We start from the raw sequence: 24,463 nt of genomic DNA, 5'->3' as shown, positions 1-24,463 counted from the left end.
GCTGTTCAGAGTTAATTCAAATACAGTACCCTGTGTATGTAAAGAATGATAAGGCACAAAACAAAGCTCCTTATGGAAAATCAAGAGACACTTTTTGCTGACTATTATGAAAATGGGAACATCAGCAACCTGATCTTCCACACAGACCATCCCTTGGCATGGCACAGTGCTGTATTAGCACACTACCCCTCTGTTATGAGGGGGGGTGTAACCGAGGGATGGAAACTCAGGATATTAGACAATGAGAACTCTGAGTCAGCTAATATAAATCTCTGTAAGTCTGGAACAGTATTGGTACATGGCAACCCCAAACATTTTCAGCTGGACTTTCACCTAATCAAAGAATTAGCTCAGCAGGAAAAGCTCTCCCTTGAGAAAGATACTCCCACCCCGAGCGGGTCAGACCAGACCTCTTAATTATATAACCCCACAGATGAGCAACCCCAAGTGGAAAGTCAACCTCCCAGCGCAGAGTACTAAATGTATGAAATGTATGCATTCACTACTGTAAGTCGCTCTGGATAAGAGCGTCTGCTAAATGACTAAAATGTAAAAATGTACTCCCTCATTGAAATGGTGATTACGCTCCAGTCAGCACAGACCCAGACAACAGTCCAGCATAACAACACCCTCTTAAGCAGACCCAGAGAGCTGGAGGTGGAGAGAGACATGTCTGCACTGGACTGTGGTGAGACAACATCAACAGGAGAAAGAGCAGGAGCAGGAGAAGAACAGAGCACTAGAGGATAGGATCAGATTGCTGGAAGAGAGGGTGAGGGGGATAGCTTGTGACAGAGAACAACCTACTAGAGAGGTGGCCACCCCCGCAGAAAAGCCAGCAGAATAGCCCACCTCAGCTTCTGACAAAAGTCTCGACACCACAGCAGAACAGTCCACCCCAGACCCTGATCATAGCGTCGACATCACAGTGGTGCAGACAAATGAAGAACCCCAAGCCCAGGGGATCTCACCCTCTCTGAGCACCCCCTCTTTCAGCCACCCTGATAGCCCTTCTGACAACTCCCCCCACACCTACTGAGGACATATACAAGACACAGATTGTACTCCTTATGGACACAAATGGGAAATATACTGCTCAAAAAAATAAAGGGAACACTTAAACAACACATCCTAGATCTGGATGAAAGAAATAATCTTATTAAATACTTTTTTCTTTACATAATTGAATGTGCTGACAACAAAATCACACAAAAATAATCAATGGAAATCCAATTTATCAACCCATGGAGGTCTGGATTTGGTGTCACACTCAAAATTAAAGTGGAAAACCACACTACAGGCTGATCCAACTTTGATGTAATGTCCTTAAAACAAGTCAAAATGAGGCTCAGTAGTGTGTGTGGCCTCCACGTGCCTGTATGACCTCCCTACAACGCCTGGGCATGCTCCTGATGAGGTGGCGGATGGTCTCCTGAGGGATCTCCTCCCAGACCTGGACTAAAGCATCCGCCAACACCTGGACAGTCTGTGGTGCAACGTGGCGTTGGTGGATGGAGCGAGACATGATGTCCCAGATGTGCTCAATTGGATTCAGGTCTGGGGAACGGGCGGGCCAGTCCATAGCATCAATGCCTTCCTCTTGCAGGAACTGCTGACACACTCCAGCCACATGAGGTCTAGCATTGTCTTGCATTAGGAGGAACCCAGGGCCAACCGCACCAGCATATGGTCTCACAAGGGGTCTGAGGATCTCATCTCGGTACCTAATGGCAGTCAGGCTACCTCTGGCGAGCACATGGAGGGCTGTGCGGCCCCCCAAAGAAATGCCACCCCACACCATGACTGACCCACCTCCAAACCGGTCATGCTGGAGGATGTTGCAGGCAGCAGAACGTTCTCCACGGCGTCTCCAGACTCTGTCACGTCTGTCACGTGCTCAGTGTGAACCTGCTTTCATCTGTGAAGAGCACAGGGCGCCAGTGGCGAATTTGCCAATCTTGGTGTTCTCTGGCAAATGCCAAACGTCCTGCACGATCTTGGGCTGTAAGCACAACCCCAACCTGTGGACGTCGGGCCCTCATACCACCCTCATGGAGACTGTTTCTGACCATTTGAGCAGACACATGCACATTTGTGGCCTGCTGGCGGTCATTTTGCAGTGCTCCTCCTGGTCCTCCTTGCACAAAGGCGGAGGTAGCGGTCCTGCTGCTGGGTTGTTGCCCTCCTACGGCCTCCTCCATGTCTCCTGATGTACTGGCCTGTCTCCTGGTAGCGCATCCATGCTCTGGACACTACGCTGACAGACACAGCAAACCTTCTTGCCACAGCTCGCATTGATATGCCATCCTGGATGAGCTGCACTACCTGAGCCACTTGTGTGGGATGTAGACTCCGTCTCATGCTACCACTAGAGTGAAAGCACCGCCAGCATTCAAAAGTGACCAAAACATCAGCCAGGAAGCCTAGGAACTGAGAAGTGGTCTGTGGTCCCCACCTGCAGAACCACTCCTTTATTGGGGGTGTCTTGCTAATTACCTATAATTTCCACCTGTTGTCTATTCCATTTGCACAACAGCATGTGAAATGTATTGTCAATCAGTGTTGCTTCCTAAGTGGACAGTTTGATTTCACAGAAGTGTGATTGACTTGGAGTTACATTGTGTTGTTTAAGTGTTCCCTTTATTTTTTTGAGCAGTGTATATACAAGAAAAACGACTTTGTCCCAAACGCAGTGTGTCTAAACTCAGGTGTCCAAACACCCAACGCACCTTAGACCTTCTGTCTGAGGACCAACTGGGTTCACCTAGCCATATAATAATACACACAGGCACAAACAAATTGAGAGCACAGGAGGAAAGGGTGGCCAAAGCACTCAAGGGAGTGATTGAAAAAGCTTCTTCTACTTTCCCCAATGCACAAGTGGTTATTTCCACCCTGCTACCATACAGCGGGTAAACGTAAATATTTCCCGTGACTGTGCCTCAAAACCAAATGTTTAATGTCCTCCTGTGTGCTATCTATATCCCCCCAGTATAATCCCCATACTTTAATTAAGATAGCTTCTCCATCCTGGAGGGGGAAATCAATAATTTCCAGGCCCAGGGACATGTACTATGACCTAAATGCCAGAACCGGACAAGAACCCGACACCCTCAGCACACAGGAGGACTGGAGGTGACAGCACTCCCTCAACCTTAGGCACAACTATGACAGCATAACCAACAAAAACGGTTCACAACTCCTGCAGCTCTGTCGCACACTGGGTATGTACATAGTCAATGGTAGGCTTCGAGGGGACTCCTATGGTAGGTACACCTATAGCTCATCTCTTGGCAGTAGGACTGTAGACTACTTTATCACTGACCTCAACCCAGCATCTCTCAGAGAGTTCACAGTCAACGCAATGATACCCCTATCAGATCACAGCAAAATCACAGTCTACTTGAACAGAGCAATACTCAACCATGATGCATCAAAGCCAAGGGAACTGAGTAATATTAAGAAACGCTGTAGATAGAAGGAATGTAGTGTTGAACCTACCAAAAAAATAATTAGGCAATAACAAATTCAATCCCTTCTAGACAACTTCCTGGACAAAACGTTCCACTGTAATAGTGAAGGTGTAAACTTGGCAGTAGAACATTTTAACAGTATATTTGACCTCTCAGCTTCCCTATTAAGTAAAAAAAAGTCAAACAAAAAACCAAAGAAAATGAACAACAATGACAAATGGTTTGATCAAGAATGCAAAAACCTAAGAAAGAAATTTAGGAACCTGGTCAACAAAAAACATACAGACCCAGAAAACCCAGACAAAATAAAAACCCTCCAACTCAAAAAGGCCTGTAATGTTCATGGTATCCTCGATGAAATTTTAAAATATACAGACAACAAATTCCAATTGGCTATAGTAAAGCTCTCCTTAGCTCTGGCATCTTCCCAAACATTTGGAACCAAGGACTGATCACCCCAATCCACAAAAGTGGAGTCAAATTTGACCCCAATAACTACCGTGAGATATGCATCAACAGCAACATTGGAAAATCCTTTGAATTATCATTAATAACAGCAGACTTAAACATTTCCTCAGTGAAAACAATGTACTGAGCAAATGTCAAATTGGCTTTTTACCAAATTATCATACGACAGACCACGTATTCACCCTGCACACCCTAATTGACAAACAAACAAACCAAAACAAAGGTCTTCTCATGCTTTGTTGATTTCAAAAAAGCCTTCGACTCAATTTGGCCTGAGGGTCTGCTATACAAATTGATGGAAAGTGGTTTTGGGAGAAAAACATACAACATTATAAAATCCATGTACACAAACAACAAGTTAAAATAGGCAAAAAACACACACATTTCTTCCCACTATGCCGTGGGGTGAGACAGGGATGCAGCTTAAGCCCCACCATATTAAACATATATATCAACGAATTGGTGAGGGCACTAGAACAGTCTGCAGCACTACTAGAATCTGAAGTCAAATGTTTACTGTTTGGTGATGATCTGGTGCTTCTGTCACCAACCAAGGAGGGCCTACAGCAGCACATAAATCTAATGCACAGATTCTGCCAGACCTGGGCCCTGACAGTAAATCTCAGTAAGACCAAAATAATGGTGTTCCAAAAAAGGTCCAGTCGCCAAGACCACAAATACAAATTCCATCTAGACACTGTTGCCCTAGAGCACACAAAAAACGATACATACCTCGGCCTAAACATCAGCTCCACAGGTAACTTCCACAAAGCTGTGAACGATCTGAGAGACAAGGCAAGAAGGGCATTCTATGCCATCAAAAGGAATATAAAATTTGACATACCAATTAGGATCTGGCAAAAAATAATTGAATCAGTTACAGAACCTATTGCCCTTAATGGTTGTGAGGTCTGGGGTCCACTCACCAACCAAGAATTCACAAAATGGGACAAACACCAAATTGAGACTCTGCATGCAGAATTCTGCAACAATATCCTGGGTGTACCAAATAATGCATACAGAGCAGAATTAGGACGATACCCGCTAATATTCAAAATCCAGAAAAGAGCAGTTCAATTCTACAACCACCTAAAAGGAAGTGATTCCCAAACCTTCCATAACAAAGCCATCACCTACAGAGAGATGAACCCGGAGAAGAGTCCCCTAAGCAAGCTGGTCCTGGGGCTCTGTTCACAAACACAAACAGACCCCCAGAGCCCCTGGAAAGCAATACAATTATACCCAACCAAATCATGAGAAAACAAGAAGATAATTACTTGACATATTGGAAAGAATTAACACAAAAAATGAGCAAACTAGAATGCTATTTGGACATAAACAGAGAGTACACAGTGGCAGAATACCTGACCACTGTGACTGACCCAAACTTAAGGAGAGCTTTGACTATGTACAGACTCAGTGAGCATAGCCTTGCTATTGAGAAAGGCCGCCGATGGCAGACCTGGCTCTCAAGAGAAGACAGGCTATGTGCACACTGCCCACAAAATGAGGTGGAAACTGAGCTGCACTTCCTAACCTCCTGCCAAACGTATGACCATATTAGAGACATATTTCCCTCAGATTACACAGATCCACAAAGAATTAGAAAACAAACTTGATTTTGATAAACTCCCATATCTACTGGGTGAAATACCACGACAGCAGTATTTGTGACCTGTTGCCATAGAAAAGGGCAACCTGTGAAGAACAAACACCATTGTAAATACAACGCATATTTATGTTTACTTATTTTCCTTTTTGTACTTTAACCATTTGCACATCGTTACAACACTGTATATATAAATAATATGACATTTATAATGTCTTTATTCTTTTGTAACTTCTGTGAGTGTAATGTTTACAGTTCATTTTATTGCTTATTTCACTTCTGTATATTATCTACTTCACTTGCTTTGACAATGTTAACATATGTTTCCCATGCCAACAAAGCCCCTTGAATTGAATTGAATTGAGAGAGAGAGAGGTGGGAAGAGAGAGAAAGAGAGAGAGAAAGACAGAGAGAGGGAGGGAGGGAGAGAGAGAGAGAGAGAGAGAGAGAGAGAGAGAGAGAGAGAGAGAGAGAGAGGGAAGAGAAGAGAAGAGAAGAGAAAAGCAAGTAGAATATCTTGATAGAATATCTTCATATAGGGCTGCTCTGACTAGGATAGCTCAAACCCCATGATAATACAGACTTATGGTTTACTCTTTGAGCCTTTCCAAATGAAATGCATTCAAATAAGTATGTCTGAAATGTTGACATGTCTGAAATGTCTTTGTGACTGTCTGGGTGATTGAAGTGTGCTTTCCCAATCACATAATAAAGCCTTCAAAGAAATGCAAGCCTTGTCTGTCATTATCAGGTCACATGACAGGATTGTGTACAGGATATCCATGTGTAAAGAATGCACTCTGTTCTAATTGCCTTTCTCTGTCATTTCCTGTACAATAAGCCTTCACATCCTCCCTCCCTCCCATCCACCAAACATCCTCTCTCTCTCCACAGGCATGCCAGACTGACCATGACAGGCCCTGACACATCATACCAGGGAAAACCTCAGGGAAGAAGGCTATGGAAATCTCTGTCACTGTCAGTATTCTCTGTTTAACAATAATATTGACCAACCAAATCCAGTCTGACCAGGGTTATAGAACGAAGTACAAACTAGATCAGAGGACGGCCCAAAAAAACGGTCAAAGTCTCCAGTCACCCAAGTCATAGACTGTTCTCTCTGCTACCGCACGGCAAGCAGTATCGGAGTGCCAAGTCTAGGTCCAAAAGGCTCCTTATTAACAGCTTCTACCCCCGAGCTATAAGACTGCTGAACAATTAATCAAATGGCCACCCGGACTATTTAAATTGACCCCCCCCCCTTTTGTTTTTACACTGCTGCTACTCGGTGTTTATCATCTATGCATAGTCACTTTACCCCTACCTACATGTACATATTACCTCGTCTAACCTGTACCCCCACACATTTACTCAGTACCGGGCCCCCTGTATATCACCTCGTTATTGTTATTCTACTGTGTTAGTTTTTATTTTAATTTTATTTAGTAAATATTTTCTTATCTCTATTTCTTTAACTGCACTGTTGGTTAAGGGCTTGTAAGTAAGCATTTCACAGTAAGGTCGACACCTGTTGTATTTGGCGCATGTGACAAATAACATTTGATTTGATTTAATCTACAGTATACAGGGCCTTCAGAAAGTATTCACACCTCTTGACTTTTTCAACATTTTGCTGTGTTACAGCCTGAATTACAAATTTATAAATTGCAATTTTGTGTCACTGACCTACACACAATTCCTCATAATATCAAAGTAGAATTATGTTTCTAGACCTCTTTTAGAAATGAATACAAAACTAAAAGCTGAAATGTCTTGAGACAATACGTATTCAACCGCTTTGTTATGGCAAGCCTAAATAAGTTCAGGAGTAAAGATTTGCTTTACAAGTCACATAATAAGTTGCATGGACTCGCTCTGTGTGCAATAATAATGTTTAACATTACTTTTGAATGACTACCTCATCTCTGTACTCCACACATGCAGATAATTTTAAGGTCCCTCAATCGAGCAGTGACCAGGGCACCTATTGTTAGATTGGTTAATAAAAAATAAAAATGAAAGACATTGAATATCCCATTGAGCATGGTGAAGTTATTAATTACACATGGAAACCACTCAAGGATTTCACCATGAGGCCAATGGTGACTTTAAGACAGTTACAGAGTTTAACGGCTGTGATAAGAGAAAAATATTACAATATATACATCCAGTTTGCAATAAGGCACTAAAGTTACAACTGAAAAAAATGTGTCCTGAAATCAAAGCGTTATGTTTGGGGCATATCCAACACAACACATCACTGAGTACCACTCTTCATATTTTCCAGTATGGTGATGGCTGCATTATGTTATGGGTATGCTTGTCATGGGAATGGACAAGGGAGTTATACAGCATAAAAGAAATAGACTAGACAAAATCCTAGAGGAAAACTTGGTTCAATCTGCTTTCCAACAGACACTGGGAGACAAATTCACCTTTCAGCAGGACAATAAACTAAAACACAAGGTGAAATATACACTGGAGTTGCTTACCGAGACAACATTGAATGTTCCTCAGTGGCCTAGTTACAGTTTGATTGACACCGGATTGAAAATCTATGGCAAGACTTAAAGTTGGCTGATCTAGCAATGATCAACAACCAACTTGACAGAGCTTGAAGAATTTGTAAAATAATTATGTGCAAATATTGTACAATCCAGGTGTGCAAAGCTCATAGAGACTTACCCAGAAAGACTCACACTTGTAATCACAGCTAAAGGTGACTCTAACATGTATTGACTCAGGGGTGTGAACACTTTTTCTGTATTTCATTTGCAAAAATGTCTAAAAACATGATTTCACTTTGTCATTATGAGGTATTTCATCCATTTTGAATTTCGGCTGAAACACAACAAAATGTGGAATAAGTCAAGGGGTATGAATACTTTCTGAAGGCGTTGTACATTCAGAGACATAGAGGGAATTGGAAGTTTAGTAATAGGTCTTCCTTTGATCAATTTATGTCAATTCTGCACTGTACTATCTGTCCACTGATCAGCATGAGAGCTAGAATTCCAGAGAATGGTTTGCTGATTCAGGGAAGTAAAGATGCTCTGTTTCATTTCACTGACTCATGACAGCACCCCAGTAAAAAATGTATTGATCCCTGATATGACTGATCTATGAATGAATCACTCACAGAGAAAATCTGCTCACTGTCTCTCTTTAACTCTGCTGCCAGAAGAATGCCTTGTGGAAGAAAAGGAATTGACGATGGTTGTGTAGTATGAAGAGATACGTTCATCAATCATTTAGAAAGCCTGCATCGATATTTCTGTGTAACTAAAGTATAAACAATAACCACACAGTTGAAGTCGGAAGTTTACACATACCTTAGCCAATTACATTTAAACTCAGTTTTTCACAATTCCTAACATTTAATCCTAGTAAAAATTATGCGTTAGGTCAGTTAGGATCACCACTTTATATTAAGAATGTAAAATGTCAGAAAATTATTTATTTCAGCTTTTATTTATTTCATCACATTCCCAGTGGGTCAGAAGTTGACATACACTCAATTAGTATTTGGTAGCATTGCCTTTAAATTGTTTAACTTGGGTCAAATGTTTCGGGTAGCCTTCCACAAGCTTTTTGGAGAAAAAGTTGGGTGAATTTTCTATAGGATTGAGGTCAGGGCTTTGTGATGGCCACTCCAAAACCTTGACTTTGTTGTCCTTAAGCCATTTTGCCACAACTTTGGAAGTGTGCTTGGGGTCATTGTTCATTTGGAAGACCCATTTGCGACCAAGCTTTAACTTCCTGACTGATGTCTTGAGATGTTGCTTCAATATATCCACATAATTTTTCTCCCTCATGATGCCATCTATTTTATGAAGTGCACCAGTCCCTCCTGCAGCAAAGCACCCCCACAACATGATGCTGCCACCCCCGTTCTTCACGGCTGGGATGGTGTTCTTCGGCTTGCAAGCCTCCCCTTTTTTCCTCCAAACATAACGATGGTCATTATGGCCAAACAGTTCTATTTTTGTTTCATCAGACCAGAGGACATTTCTCCAGAAAGTATGATCTTTGTCCCCATGTGCAGTTGCAAACCGTAGTCTGGCTTTTTTATGGCAGTTTTTGAGCAGTGGCTTCTGCCTTGCTAAGCGGCCTTTCAGGTTATATCGATATAGGACTCGTTTTACTGTGGATATAGATACTTTTGTACCTGTTTCCTTCAGCATCTTCACAAGGTCCTTGCTGTTGTTCTGGGATTGATTCGCACTTTTCGCACTTTTTGGCTGATTTCTTTTGATTTTCCCATGATATCAAGCAAAGAGATACAGAGTTTGAAGGTAGGCCTTGAAATACATCCACAGGTACACCTCCAATTGACTCAAATTATGTCAATTCACATATCAGAAGCTTATAAAGCCATGATGGAATTTTCTGGAATTTTCCAAGCTGTTTAAAGGCACAGTCAACTTAGTGTATGTAGACTTCTGACCCACTGGAATTGTGATACAGTGAATTATAAGTTAAATAATCAGTCTGTAAACAATTGTTGGATGAATGACTTGTGTCATGCACAAAGTAGATGTCCTAACCGACTTGCCAAAACTATAGTTTGTTAACAAGAAATTTGTGGAGTGGTTGAAAAACGAGTATTAATGACTCCAACCTAAGTGTATGTAAACTTCTGACTTCAACTGTATATTATAAAAAAAAAAATTTGCAGGACTTAACATATCATGACAGTGGTTGTCAGGTGGAGGGTGTGACAGCGTGAAGGAGTCTTGGGGACAAATTCACCCCTCTTTTCAGAACGAGGCCTGCTATTCACATCCCTGTGGCTCCATAGAGAGGAGATTAAAATATGAATTGTGGGAGCCTGGGTTCATTTTCATATAATTATTGCATATTAGCAAACAATTGCATCTACTAATATTCTGCCCAATGTTGGGTTGGTTGACCTTTGATCCCAGCGGACATCTGGGGGAGTTCCGAAGACTGTGGAGTAGAAAAAACGCATTTGAAACACACACAAAACCCACACATTAAATATGTTGTGTGTGTGTTTGAACAGCATTATTTCTGATCTGAACACTGATCTGAACACACACTTGCACGTGTATACCCAGAATAAACAGTCAAATACTCTAACACCAAATGCTTATCAGATGTTAACAATTGTTTAACCATAGTGAACAAAATGTCAGCTATGCACGGCAAAGTATCCATCTTTAATGAGGCCATTTAGGTCAGCCAATGGATATGAATGTGATCACAATGGCCAGGCAGGAGATGCTGTGGCATTTCAGTTGTGGAACTTCAGTGGTCAGCTCTGTCAACCAATCAGTGATTGAAGAGAAACATCAAGCGATGTGTGTGGGTGTGAAAACCAGTTCACATCAAACCCCCATAAGCCCCTCAGAGATTGCTGTAAAATAAAATATAATTTGTGGGGAGAAGTTGGGAATACTTCACTGGGTGAGTATTGGATTGACTCCATACATAACAAGAGCCTCAGGCTCCTTAAAGAATTCTGACTGATTTAGAACAGCAGGCAAGCAAGGAGGAGGGAGGGATAGAGAGGGAGGTGTAGTATATATGGACTAAGCTTGAGGTCTGAGAGGGAGGTGAGCCTCATGGCTGGCAAACAATTAACCACTGTGTAAATGTGTGTGTGTGTGTGTCTGTGTGTGTGTGTCTGTGGTTGTTCAGAGCTGAGAATGGGGTATGTCTTTAGAAGTTTGTATGTTGACATTTTTCTACTAACAAAAGCATTTTGCCTCTCCCGCTATAACATCTACTAAACTGTATATGAAACCAATAAACTTTGATTTGATTTAAATTTGGATAAATATGTTTGTATAGACCTTCCAAGCCTCTTCTGTAACCAGCTTGCCCAGTAGACGACTCCGTCGACCAACCTCATTCAACATGGTGAATGTTCCTCCCTTCCAGTGCTGAGATGTTCTCTGCCCCTAAATAATAGAATCTGTCTCACTCTCTGCTCCTCTTGTGTGCTGCGAGGTTGGGAGGCAGTGAAGTGGAAGGCTGAATGCATGGAGACAGGCTAGTTTTCTACGCCTGCAGCCAAGCGAGCGAGTGGCTTACGTAACGGAGGGGGGGTATTAGAGGACCAGTGTTGAACATCTACCACATGACAACCCCTGTCTCTTTGTCATCATGTGCTTTCACTCTTTCTCTTTGTCAAATCCTCAAAAAGTTCTACAGCTGCACCATTGAGAGCATCTTGACTGGCTGCATCACCGCTTGGTACAGCTTTCTCTCTCTGATGCACACACTCTTTCTCTCTCTCGCTATTTAATCAGTAGGCAGAAATGTAATAATAAATGTACACTCTGTCCATTTCAACACTCTCTCACTCTTTCACTCTTTCTCTCTCCCTCCCCTTCTCCCTAGGAGCAATGTGCAACCACAGCATTCTGAAACTACCTGCCTCTTTTACAGGTTTCCCCTTGGTTTTAGAACCTGTAGGTAATTCCTGTGAGATGTTTGGAACCTGGAAATTCAGCTGGTGCCTTGTGCATTATTGAAGAGAAAATCAAACCCTACGGCCATTTGATTTCCCTCAGGTGTAGAAGACTTATGTTCCTAATTATTTCACACAACACCAATAACATGTCCGTCTAATACGGAATAACAAATGTACTTCTGAAGAACTTCGCATTTTAATAAACAGCAACTGTGCTGATATCAATAATGGTTGTGTAACAGTAGACTTTGAAGTGTTGACGTTGTTTTCGTTTCATTGTCATGCTTAAAGGGAAACAACTGTGCAGTACATTCAGTAAAATTCAATAACAAATCCAATGAGGATACAAACATACTAAAACTGACAATGCTAAACATGACACCTGATAGAGTACTAGATGAGATGTGTCTCCATAGGTGAAAATGATCATAAAGTACAGAGATATCACACGCACACACACACACACACACACACACACACACACACACACACACACACACACACACACACACACACACACACACACACACACACACACACAGGCCTTAGTGATTAATTTAATGAAACACCTTGATCCAGCCTACTGTCCAGCCTACTGTGTGCTCTCTGTCTCTGTGGTCACCTGGGACAGGTTTCACACTGTATTCCTTTACTCCGTGGCACCACAGATCAATATAGCTCTTTGACTTCCTGGTTAATATTAAACACTCTGCATTGATTGGTGGACGCACAGCATTCCAGAGGGATGGCCACCCAATTACTGTCAGTTATAAAGCTAAATAGGAAGGCGGCTTACACAATACTGTTCGCTTTGTACTGCTCCTTTCACAAGGATCTTTATCATACACTGGCCTTAGTGTTCACTTTAAAGTCATGTGTTTGTCATTATTAAAGAGAATGGGGGTAAACCAATAATGAGTTTACTTATTAATTGTCACATTAAGTTCACCACGTTGTTTATTTTAGTTTGAGGTAAATAAAACAATAGATCACTCGGTGAAATTCAGATGTCATTGAGTCAATATTCAATATTGATGTAATGCGGCATGAGACAGAGAGGGTGACTGCATTTGCAGATGATGGGAGATGGTAGACAAGTGTGTGTATGAAACAGCAGGTCACACACCAGCAGTCACAGCGCATCACTGCCCAAGAAGTGGCTGACGTGAAGAAGCCAGCAGCAGTAAGCTAGTGGCCTCTAACCCCTTCAGAATGTCATGTAGCATGTGACTGGCACTGGCAGCGCCCATACTACTAGAGAATGAGAGCAACAGAGAGGCTGCCATTGGAAATAAAGGGATTCTCTTTCTAATTAAATATTTATTTAGGGATGTTAATCACTGAGTACAAGCATCGTAGACTCCCCAATGAAACCCATTACCCCCACCAACCCCTCCTCCCTACCCTACACAGGATGCACATGAAATTACATTTTAGTCTAAATGACAACAAAGTAAAGGAACACATTTCCGCCTGTCCTGCACAGCCAGGCACGACTCCAACACCATCAATAAGTCTCGCTATTGTTATTTTACTGCTGCTCTTTAATTACTTGTTACTTTTATTTCTCATTTAGTATTTATTTTCATTATTTTCATAATTTTTATTTTTTTATTTTTTTAAAAACTGCATTATTGGTTAGGGGCTCGTAAGTAAGCATTTCACTGTAAGGTCTACACCTGTTGTATTCGGCGCATGTGACTAATACAATTTCATTTGGTTTGATTTGATTTAATAAGGTAAGGGATCACGAGACATAAACCAAAGTTAGAGTGCATAAAAATCTGATCTCAGCTACAGTACAGTACTGTACCTCATGCCAAGATACTGCTTTTCCCTTGTCAACATACTGTGACTCCATACCAACTGTAAAGAATAATACTGCTGATCGTTGTTTAATGAATTAGTGGCTACCTTGTTTCAAAGATATTATTATGGCTTTAACTCAAGAGTTCTGATTCAACTGGTGTTCTCCTGATAAATTAACAGGTGTTCTTTTGTAGCCTACTTTGAAGGCTACTTCAAAGAACCTACCTACCCAAATCAAATCAAATTGTATTTGTCACATGCTTCGTAAACAACAGGTGGAGACTAACAGTGAAATGCTGACTTACATGCCCTTCCCAACAATGCAGAGAGAAAGGAAATAGAGAAATAATAGAAAAGTAAAACACGTAATAATTTAAGTAATTATACACAATGAGTAATGATAACTTGGCTATATACACAGGGTACCAGAACTAAGTCAACGTGCCGAAGGTACGAGGTAATTGAGTTAGATATGTACATATAGGAAGGGATAAAGTGACTAGGCAACAGGATATATAATACAACAGTAGCAGCATATGTGACCCGTTTCAGGAAACTAGGCGTATGTCGCAGGTCACCACTTCACAGAAGAGCCGTTTGAACGTAAACTTTTTTTTAATCAAAAAGTGTTTTAAGGCAGAAATGCCTTCTCAAACATGTGAACTTTCATGTGCCTTAATAACAAATGTGTATGCCATCTGTAAATACAAATACAATTGTTAAATTACGAGCCTAGTTGGTTTAGCCAGAGATTGGCTATGATGCTGACCACACCGTACGCGTTGAGTTTGCGATCGTTGCAAAATAAATTTAAACATACATGTTATTCAATCATTGCACCTACACTGCTCACGCACGCTAATAAATGTCTGCGTTGCCAAGCGCTAAAATAGAAGTGGCTTCTATTAGTAACGCCGAACGCAAAGTCCTGCCTCTCCCATCTCCTCATTGGCTTTTAGAAGCATATACCCATGTGCCATCTCTTCATTGGTTATACCCACGTGGGTGATTGAAAGATGAACTGAGGACGGTCGGTCGGTTGTGGTAATACACCTTATTATGAAAGTTAGATGCCAATCGCCATATAAAGTCCAAAGAAGAAAAAGCGTGGAAGGAGGAGAGATAACTAGAAACGATTCAGTTGACCATTTTATGCGTGGATTAATTGTCGGAGTAGAGGACCTTGTGTATTTCAGGTAAAATAACAACTCAACATTTATATCCCAGGACAAATTAGCTAGCAACACCAAACTAGCTAGCTAAATAGGACAAATTAGCTAGCAACTGCAAGCTAGCTAGCTAAATTGCCATACATGTTAAATGCTTTTCGACCTGTCCCCAAATTAATATAATTGGTTCAGAGTTTGTTTATATATTTCAACCTGTGTGTCGTGATCACATTTGGTTTTGCGCATGATGGCGCATGCGGATGCATGCGTCCGGTTTGGGCATGGTGTAAGATAATGAGTGGGCTGGACATACCGAGAGATGAGTTTGGATTGGTCTGCCATATAGCACGCTTCTGTCTATTTGAGCTGGTCAGTATGTCAATGTTACAGTATTGTTTCCGTCCCTCTCCTCGCCCCTACCTGGGCTCAAACCAGGGACCCTCTGCACACATCAACAACTGACACCCTAGAAGCATCGTTACCTATTCCTCCACAAAAGCCGCAGCCCTTGCAGAGCAAGGGAAACAACTACTTCAATGTCTCAGAGCGAGTGACGTCACCAATTGAAACGCTATTAGCGCGCACCCTGCTAACTAGCTAGCCATTTCACACCGGTTACATCAAGGTAATCCTGCCAAACGTGGCTTTTTTTCAAACTGTATCGCATAGTAAAACTGCATAAACCTAATGTCAAGTTAAAGTGTACTGTTAGCTAGCTAACGTTAGCTGGCTGGCTCACTAGCTAATGTTATGTGTATGCTCTCCACTTTCTGGAGGACCAACTTTTCAAATCAGTGTAATTCGAGAATGATAGCTAAGGAGATGGAGAAAACACCTGTCTCCGGATTACATCTTCAAACTAAGGGCAACCATGGTATCCGACAGGAGACGCGTCCAACCATGATGTATACGGGTAAGAAAGTCTAGCTAGCTACATTTTCAGATATTACACATTTCTAATTTTGACAGAAAGTAGTTTCATTTCAAGTTAAAGTGTACTGTTAGCTAGCTAACGTTAGCTGGCTGGCTGGCTAGCTAGCGTTATATGTATGATCTTATTTTTTATATCTCAGACAAATTTGCTTGACTAGTTATAGCCTAATGTTAGCTAGCTAACATTGAACCTGGTTGGTTAGCTACCTGCAGATTCATGCAGGGTAGTACCGTTATGAGTTGGGATTATGGTTTAGCTAGCTACATGTCTTATCAAAAGACTCCACTATGCAAGTATCCATTTAAATAGAATGTCACTGCAACAACTGTTGATAGACATACTAGCTGGTAAATTAGCTCTGGCTATCTACTCTGATTTCAGAACACGGGTAAGATAGTCTAGCTAGCTATATTTTCAGATATTACAGATTTCTAATTTTGAGATAAAGTATTTTAATTTCCAATTAAAGTGTACTGTTAGCTAGCTAGCTATGTGCGCTATTTCTATGCTTCCCGTTCTGAAATAAAATTTTTGCTTCTTTTACTTTTGGTTTTGAACACCAGCTTGAAACAGCTGAAAATAAAATATTTTTGCTTATGGAAAAATATATTTCACAGCGGTTTCGATGGTACAATGATTATCTACGCTATACTTGTTTGTTTTGTCACATGAACTGAAATTAGGAAAACTATTAGAATTTTTGCAACGAGGAAATGGAGGAGCGATTTCTGCATAGTGCACCTTCAAGGTGTTGTCATAATAAGTGTTCTTTGGACAATATGGTTACATTATGGTTGTGGCATACATGTACACGGTTTTGTGGTTGTGGCAGACATGTTAAAGTTTTAGTAGTGTGTTAGGGTTTTTCTTGAGGATTACGCATGGGCCCCTAATCCTGTGTGGGAATACAACTGTAAAGGGAGGGGATGAGGTGTCCCCTGATTTACATCGGATGACATCTCCAGATGAATAAAGGGGTGCTAACATGTGGGCCATGAGAGAGCTCTTCCTCATCCTTGTTTTGAACCGGTAAGGAGTTTAAAGTAGACCAAACTGACGTGAAACAGTCAAGGAGTTCAATCTTCAAGGGTTTAATTTACAAATAGAAAAGTTTGAGGATTTATGAATAGATCCTACCTTTTAGTTTCGCAAGTCATTAGACTCGTGCACTGTGCAGCCTTGTCCTAAAGTGGATTATAAACACTGTGGACGGATGTAATCCGGTTTACAAGGCAGAAATGCGTGTGTGGATATATGAGGGTGGAGCATTAGGACCCTGTAATAGGTGTATTCAGGATTTCCCTTCTCCAGTGCGCTCCAGTCAAGACTGTCAGGACGCATGAATTCCCTTTACTATCAGCAGAACCTGATTGCAAGAACAAAATAGTATAAATTGTTACGCTACCTGCTTAAAGGCGCAGAGGGCTGAGTGAACAGCTTTCTCAACTCATAGGACAGGTAAAAGTAACTGTTTCTGTAAGGGTATTCTTGAATAATAAATGGGGATCAAAAGTATTGTGGCAGGAGATTAGACATATGCGGGGTCTTGGCGTAGGCTAATATATTATATTATTAGTGAAAGTAAAGCGGACAATCTAGAGATCGGATAAGATCAACTCTTTGGATCAAGATAGCATGCATGATATTAAAGATGGGGAGCCAACAACAACATCTGAGTATTTGATCTTAATATGGGAATAGGATGTGTAGCCCGGACAGCTGCGCAAGAGGAACATTATGCCTTAGGTTAAAAGAAGAACGAAAATGATCCAACCTGGAGTCACGTTCAAACAACCGAAAGTTTTCTGTGTTTCGAAAGCAAGCGTGTGTGTTATGTGTCACCTGTTTTTTTAACAATCCTATGGAACTAACGGTTTTCGTCTGGATCCTTCACCATGTCAAAAGTAATTCAGAAGAAAAACCACTGGATCACCAAAGTTACCGAGTGCGCTGTGAATCGGGATGCTCGCGGGGAGCTGAATGTGGAGCTGCGCGGCGGCGCGGAGAATGGAGAGTTTCCATACATCGGCGAAGTTAGAGAGGATGTTTTGGTTTATAAAAACGGACAACTGTCTGAGGGGGAGTTACTGCTGGAAGTTGAGGGTTTGTCGGTGTCTGGATTGCCACTCTATGACGTCTTGATTGTGATGAATCGTTGCAAGGGTCCCGTCAGGTTGAAAACTGTCCGACAAGGTAATTGTTGTATTTGAAAGTAATTATATAACACATAGACAAGCACACATATGGTTCAGATATTATACTTATTGCACAAAACGTTTGTTAATCTATTCAATGAAAGACTGGGAAACGGTGGGATGGGGGCCTTGTCCTGAAAAGCCTCTCTCTTGCTCACACACGCACGCGCGCGCGCACACACACACACACACACACACACACACACACACACACACACACACACACTGTATAGTCAAAGGAGAGAAAGAGGCCAGAGGAGAATTATTTTATTACTGACAAGTGATCTGAGTCTGTTAAAACCATGGGGACAACAGAAACAGAACAGTCAGCCATGTAAAGTAGGCCAGCGGAATGTGACACTCTCTGGTCATCTTGTTTTCAGCAGAACAGGATCACTGCTTGACATGAAGACTCTGTGACAGTCATCCAGCTTTTGTTTGTCTGTGGCTGGCCTGGCAAGGAGAGCTAAAGCTACCAAGGGTCAGAGATTAGGCCTCTCACATTGGCTGGATAAACAAGTGTAGCCCAGTCACTACACACAATCACCCGCCACATTTTCCAAATTATGCACCCTCAAACTCCTCAGAGTTTAAAAAGTCAACATTTTTCCAGCTTTCCTTATTTCCTTAACCAGAATTTACATCTTACATCTTACAGTTCGCTCTTTTATCATGCCAATTTAACTCCATCTCATTTACAGTCAGTGGAAGAGAGCAGTGACGTGTAAGAGAATAGCGTGTTGTTGTCCCATAGCAAAGTGTGGCTAATGCAGACAGATGTAGTACTCATTAGGAGACACACCACTCGCAGGCGGGCCGACTGACTGGGTTATTTCTGGAAGCTCTCTGGGACTTAGATGAGCTTGACCCATTGCCCATGGTTTGCTGAACATCTGTCTGAGAGAGAGAGAGAGAGAGTGAGTGAGAAGAGAGCGAGAGAGAGACAGGGAGAGAGTAGAGAGGGAGAGAGAGTGAGAAGAGAGGGAGCGAGAGAGAGAAAGAGAGATAGGGAGAGAGTATAGAGGGAGAAAGAGAGACAGTGTGAGAGAGTGAGAAGAGAGAGAGAGAGAGAAAGTGAGAGAGAGAGAAGAGAGAGAGAGTAAAAGGTACATTTGCATTGTACTTCTGCTTTTTGACATTTCACTTTTCATTGCATGCCTTCATGTTGTGTGTTGTTGTTGTGGTTGTAATCAGTCTCATTCATGTCAGGATATGTTGGGTAGTTGAAAGCAGCACGCATGGCGCTGGGGAGCACTATGTGGAGGCAACGCCAAAAGTACAGATCCACCCTGTCAGTGGAAATACTGTAGTATACCGTTTGAGACGTATGTGGTATGTTTTACCACACACACAAGACTACCACCATTCTGTCTGTCATTACTTTGGTCATGCTGGTTTACACACACACACACACACACACACACACACACACACACACACACACACACACACACACACCCACACACACACACACACACACACACACACATTCAACTATTTTCTAAGAGCGTTTCTCTGGGAAAATCATTAACTCTGTTATATAACAAGCTAGTTTCACTGTTTACCACCTCTCTGATGTACTGTATGAGTAGTGCACTAGTGTATCCATGGTAAAGGCAGTGCCCTGTCATAAACCCCTGGCCCCTTTCATGCTAGGGAAGGGCCCACCTCCTGTGTTTGCAGATTATGGGTTTGTTCAGCTTATTTATTTTACATAACAACTGAGACTATATTACCAGAAAGAGCCAATTAATTAATGTTTAAAATAACTTTGTAGTCAAATAAACGAGCATGTTAATTGATGCTCAACATTGCTGCATACTGTTTGTTTACATGTCAAAGCAGGGTATCATCAAACCTAGAGACCCAGACAGAGTAAACAAAACACTGAGCTGTAATGCGAAGGAGATCTCAGAGCCTTCTCCATGCCTTTGCCAGCGGCTTCACCCATGAGTCAGCAAATTCCCCTTGACTCTAATGAGCGACGAGCATATTCAGTCTCTACACCTGGGCAACCGATAAGAGCTCCGTTGTGCTTTAACCTGTTGGTTTCCCATGCAGAACCAGGCCCAGCATGGTCCATGGGAATAGGGCACGCCCTGCACTCTCATACCCAGACCAGTGGGGGCAGATCGGATCTCTCACTCCCCAGGTGGCTGGGGATCCTGTTACTGCACCCAGATCACCTGAGCAGGTAGAATCTCTATCAGTGTGTCCCTGTGTAGGTGCCTGTGTTGGTGTCCCCATAGGTGCCTACAGCTACAGGGAGGCTTAGGTTCACCAATGAATGCAGTGGCAAGCCCCCTGAACCTATAGTTCAATTCTTTCTTTTCATTTGGAATAGTGGATTCCTGTGATTAAGGTGAAGTATTGTAGGGAGATTCCTGTGGTATTGACTCAGTTACAGGACTGTGTGTGTGTGTGTGTGTGTGTGTGTGTGTGTGTGTGTGTGTGTGTGTGTGTGTGTGTGTGTGTGTGTGTGTGTGTGTGTGTGTGTGTGTGTGTGTGTGTGTGTGTGTGTGTGTGTGTTTGTGCCTATCCCTTGAGTTTGTAACATATCTGCTAGCTTAGGAATTGTGCTTGGCCCAATTCAAATAATAATACAATAGGGCATGAATGAAAAGCTGTGGAGAAAGTACTGTGCTCAGTTGTGTATATGTATCCATTAGTATTAATCCCTATCCCCATTGTGGGAAATTATTGCAACATTCACATCTTCACTCTGACTAGGTCATTAATGTTCTCTGCAAACAAACATATGCAACAAAAGTGCCAATTACACAGAAACAAGCGAGTGAGAAGCCATAGCTGGTGTACCCAGTGCACTCATTAGCGTATTGCAGCAACTTACCAGTTTGGTGAAACTGACTGTGCATACTGCAGCAACTTACCAGTTTGGTGAAACTGACTGTGCATACTGCAGCAACTTACCAGTTTGGTGAAACTGACTGTGCATACTGCAGCAACTTACCAGTTTGGGGAAACTGACTGTGCATACTGCAGCAACTTACCAGTTTGGGGAAACTGACTGTGCATACTGCAGCAACTTACCAGTTTGGGGAAACTGACTGTGCATACTGCAGCAACTTACCAGTTTGGTGAAACTGACTGTGCATACTGCAGCAATATACCAGTTTGGTGAAACTGTGCATACTGCAGCAATTTACCAGTTTGGCGAAACTGACTGTGCATACTGCAGCAATTTACCAGTTTGGTGAAACTGACTGTGCATACTGCAGCAACTTACCAGTTTGGTGAAACTGACTGTGCATACTGTAGCAACTTACCAGTTTGGTGAAACTGACTGTGCATACTGCAGCAACTTACCAGTTTGGTGAAACTGACTGTGCATACTGCAGAAACATTCAATTTTCTTCCTCTTCCTCTATTTCCTTTTCACCTCAGTGCATTCAACTTCTGTGACCTTATGTAACATAGACTAAGTGGCACACTACTCTTTATTGCAGTGTGATTAATTTCACGTCATTATTTCAGTTGTAATACCTTCATCTGAATATAACTGAAACTCTGGCTGTATTAACTCAACAGAAAGTCAGTGGTTTTCTGACATTTCACAGTATTCCTGTAGCCTACCTCTAATGTACATAGAGACAGTGATTCACTGTGTTGTTCAGTCATCCCAACTGACCAGTGAATATGAGGACTTTGACCTGTCTGCACAGCCCTTATCTACTAACTGTTAGTCATAGTCAACTCCCATGTGAGAGGCGTTCATCAGCGTTGTTTTTTCACTTGTAGCCTAACACAGTGTTTCCCAAACAGTGGTTCCTTTTTTCCTTTAACTCACTCTTGAAAGTTGTAATAGAACGCACAAGGTGCAATTTCTAAATTGGGTAGTGCATCATCAGTTTTCCTATTGTCATGTCAGTCATTTCATACCTTGGAGATATATTTATAACTTGTACAAAATGTCCAGATCAATTAGCCCATGTTAGCTAATGCTTTTATCCCATAGATTTTGTTTTAATGTTTGAGTCACTCAAATATCACATGAATACACATTAGACATGGCAAAATGTATAGAATTGCAAGAAGATTTGCTTTAAAATGGCAAAATGTTCTCTGCACCCAATGACAAAATATATAGAATTGCAGGAAATAAGCTTTAAACCTACAACATTTTGCCTTAACAGATGTCTGTATTTTTACATAGCAAAACTAGGGTGCATGGCTGTTTGTGTCAAATTGCTATGCATGATTGATGATTGAAATACTCAACTTGCTAGTAATGTTACTACCTGTTACTAAGGACAGTCAACTGGTCCTTGGACTCCTGGCGAAGTTCTCAATGATGTTGTAACATTATCTCCACCTTTGATCTCAAATGAATTACCACTTTATGAACATAAAAAGACAAAAACAGATGACCTTGTTTTTCAACTCATCTACCCCACCCACCACCAGTGGTGTAAAAGTACTTTAGTAAAACTATTTTAAAGTACTACTTAAGTAGTTGTTTGTGGTATCTGTACTTTACTATTTATATTTTGAACAACTTTTACTTCACTACATTCCTAAAGAAAATAATGTACTTTTTACTCCATACATTTTCTAACACACATCCAAAAGTACTTGTTACATTCTAAATGCTTAGCAGGACAGGAAAATTCACACAATTATCAAGAGAACATCTCTGGTCATCCCTAATGTCTCTGATCTGGCAGACTCACTAAACACACATGCTCAGTTTGTAAATGATGTCTTAATGTTGGTGTTCCCCTGGTAATGTATACATTTAAAACAATATACAGTTGAAGTCGGAAGTTTACATACACCTTAGCCAACTACATTTAAACTCAGTTTTTCACAATTCCTGACATTTAATCCTATTTAAAATACCCTGTCTTAGGTCAGATAGGATCACCACTTTATTTTAAGAATGTGAATTGTCAGAATAATAGTAGAGAGAATGATTTATTTCAGCTTTTATTTCTTTCATCACATTCCCAGTGGGTCAGAAGTTTACATACACTCAATTAGTATTTGGTAGCATTACCTTTAAATTGTTTAACTTGGGTCAAATATTTCGGGGAGCCTTCCACAAGCTTCCCACAATAAGTTGGGTGAATTTTGGCCCATTACTCCTGACAGAGCTGGTGTAACTGAGTCAGGTTTGTAGGCCTCCTTGCTCGCACACGCTTTTTCAGTTCTGCCCACAAATGTTCTATAGGATTGATGTCAGGGCTTTGTGATGGCCACTCCAATACCTTGACTTTGTTGTCCTTAAGCCATTTTGCCACAACTTTGGAAATAAGCTTGGGGTCATTGTCCATTTGGAAGACCCATTCGCGACCAAGCTTTAACTTCCTGATTGATGTCTTGAGATGTTGCTTCAATATATCCACATAATTGTCCTCCCTCATGATGCCATCTAGTTTGTGAAGTGCACCAGTCCCTCCTGCAGCAAAGCACGCCCACAACATGATGCTGCCACCCCCGTGCTACACGGTTGGGATGGTGTTCTTCCGCTTGCAAGCCCCTCCCTTTTTCCTCCAAACATAACGATGATCATTATGGCCAAACAGTTCTATTTTTGTTTCATCAGACCAGAGGGCATTTCTCCAGAAATTATGATCTTTGTCCCCATGTGCAGTTGCAAACCGTAGTCTGTCTTTTTTATGGCAGTTTTGGGGCAGTGGCTTCTTCCTTGCTGAGCGACCTTTCAGGTTATGTCGATATAGGACTCGTTTTACTGTGGATATAGATACTTTTGTACCTGTTTCCTCCAGCAAGGCCCTTTGCTGTTGTTCTGGGATTGATTTGCACTTAAGTACGTTCATCTCTAGGAGACAGAATGCGTCTCCTTCCTGAGCGGTATGACGGCTGTGTGGTTCCATGGTGTTCATACTTGTGTACAATTGTTTGTACAGATTAACGTGGTACCTTCAGGCATTTGGAAATTGCTCCCAAGGATGAACCAGACTTGTGGAAGTTTCCAAATTTTTTTCTGAGGTCTTGGCTGATTTCTTTTGATTTTCCCATGATGTCAAGCAAAGAGGCACTGAGTATGAAGGTAGGCCTTGAAATACATCCACAGGTACACCTTCGATTGACTCAAATGATGTCAATTAGCCTATCAGAAGCTTATAAAGCCATGACATCATTTTCTGGAATTTTCCAAGCTGTTTAAAGGCACAGTCAACTTAGTGTATGTAAACTTCTGACCCACTGGAATTGTGATACGGTGAATTATAAGTAAAATAATCAGTCTGTTAACAATTGTTGGAAAAATGACTTGTGTCATGCACAAAGTAGATGTCCTAACCGACTTGCCAAAACTATAGTTTGTTAACAAGAAATTTGTGGAGTGGTTGAAAAATGAGTTGACTCCAACCTAAGTGTA

General features: G+C 41.6%; 1 protein-coding gene across 9 annotated transcripts in view; it reads left to right on the top strand.

Moving 5' to 3' along the window:
- Positions 1–17,205: 17,205 nt before the first annotated feature.
- LOC115168452 (membrane-associated guanylate kinase, WW and PDZ domain-containing protein 1) overlaps positions 17,206–24,463 on the top strand; it is a 197,493-nt gene continuing 190,235 nt past the window's right edge. For 6 of the 9 annotated variants that reach the window (XM_029723757.1, XM_029723753.1, XM_029723755.1 and 3 more), the window contains exon 1: positions 17,206–18,097. In XM_029723757.1, the coding sequence (XP_029579617.1) occupies positions 17,800–18,097 (298 nt within the window). In that variant the 5' untranslated portion in view covers positions 17,206–17,799. The remainder of the gene's footprint in view (positions 18,098–24,463) is intronic. The other 3 variants (XM_029723760.1, XM_029723759.1, XM_029723758.1) reach the window with 1 other exon arrangement.

This window comes from Salmo trutta, chromosome 30 (genome assembly GCF_901001165.1).
Source record: "Salmo trutta chromosome 30, fSalTru1.1, whole genome shotgun sequence".
Taxonomy (NCBI): Eukaryota; Metazoa; Chordata; class Actinopteri; order Salmoniformes; family Salmonidae; genus Salmo; species Salmo trutta.
This window is presented reverse-complemented; position numbering and strand designations above follow the sequence as displayed.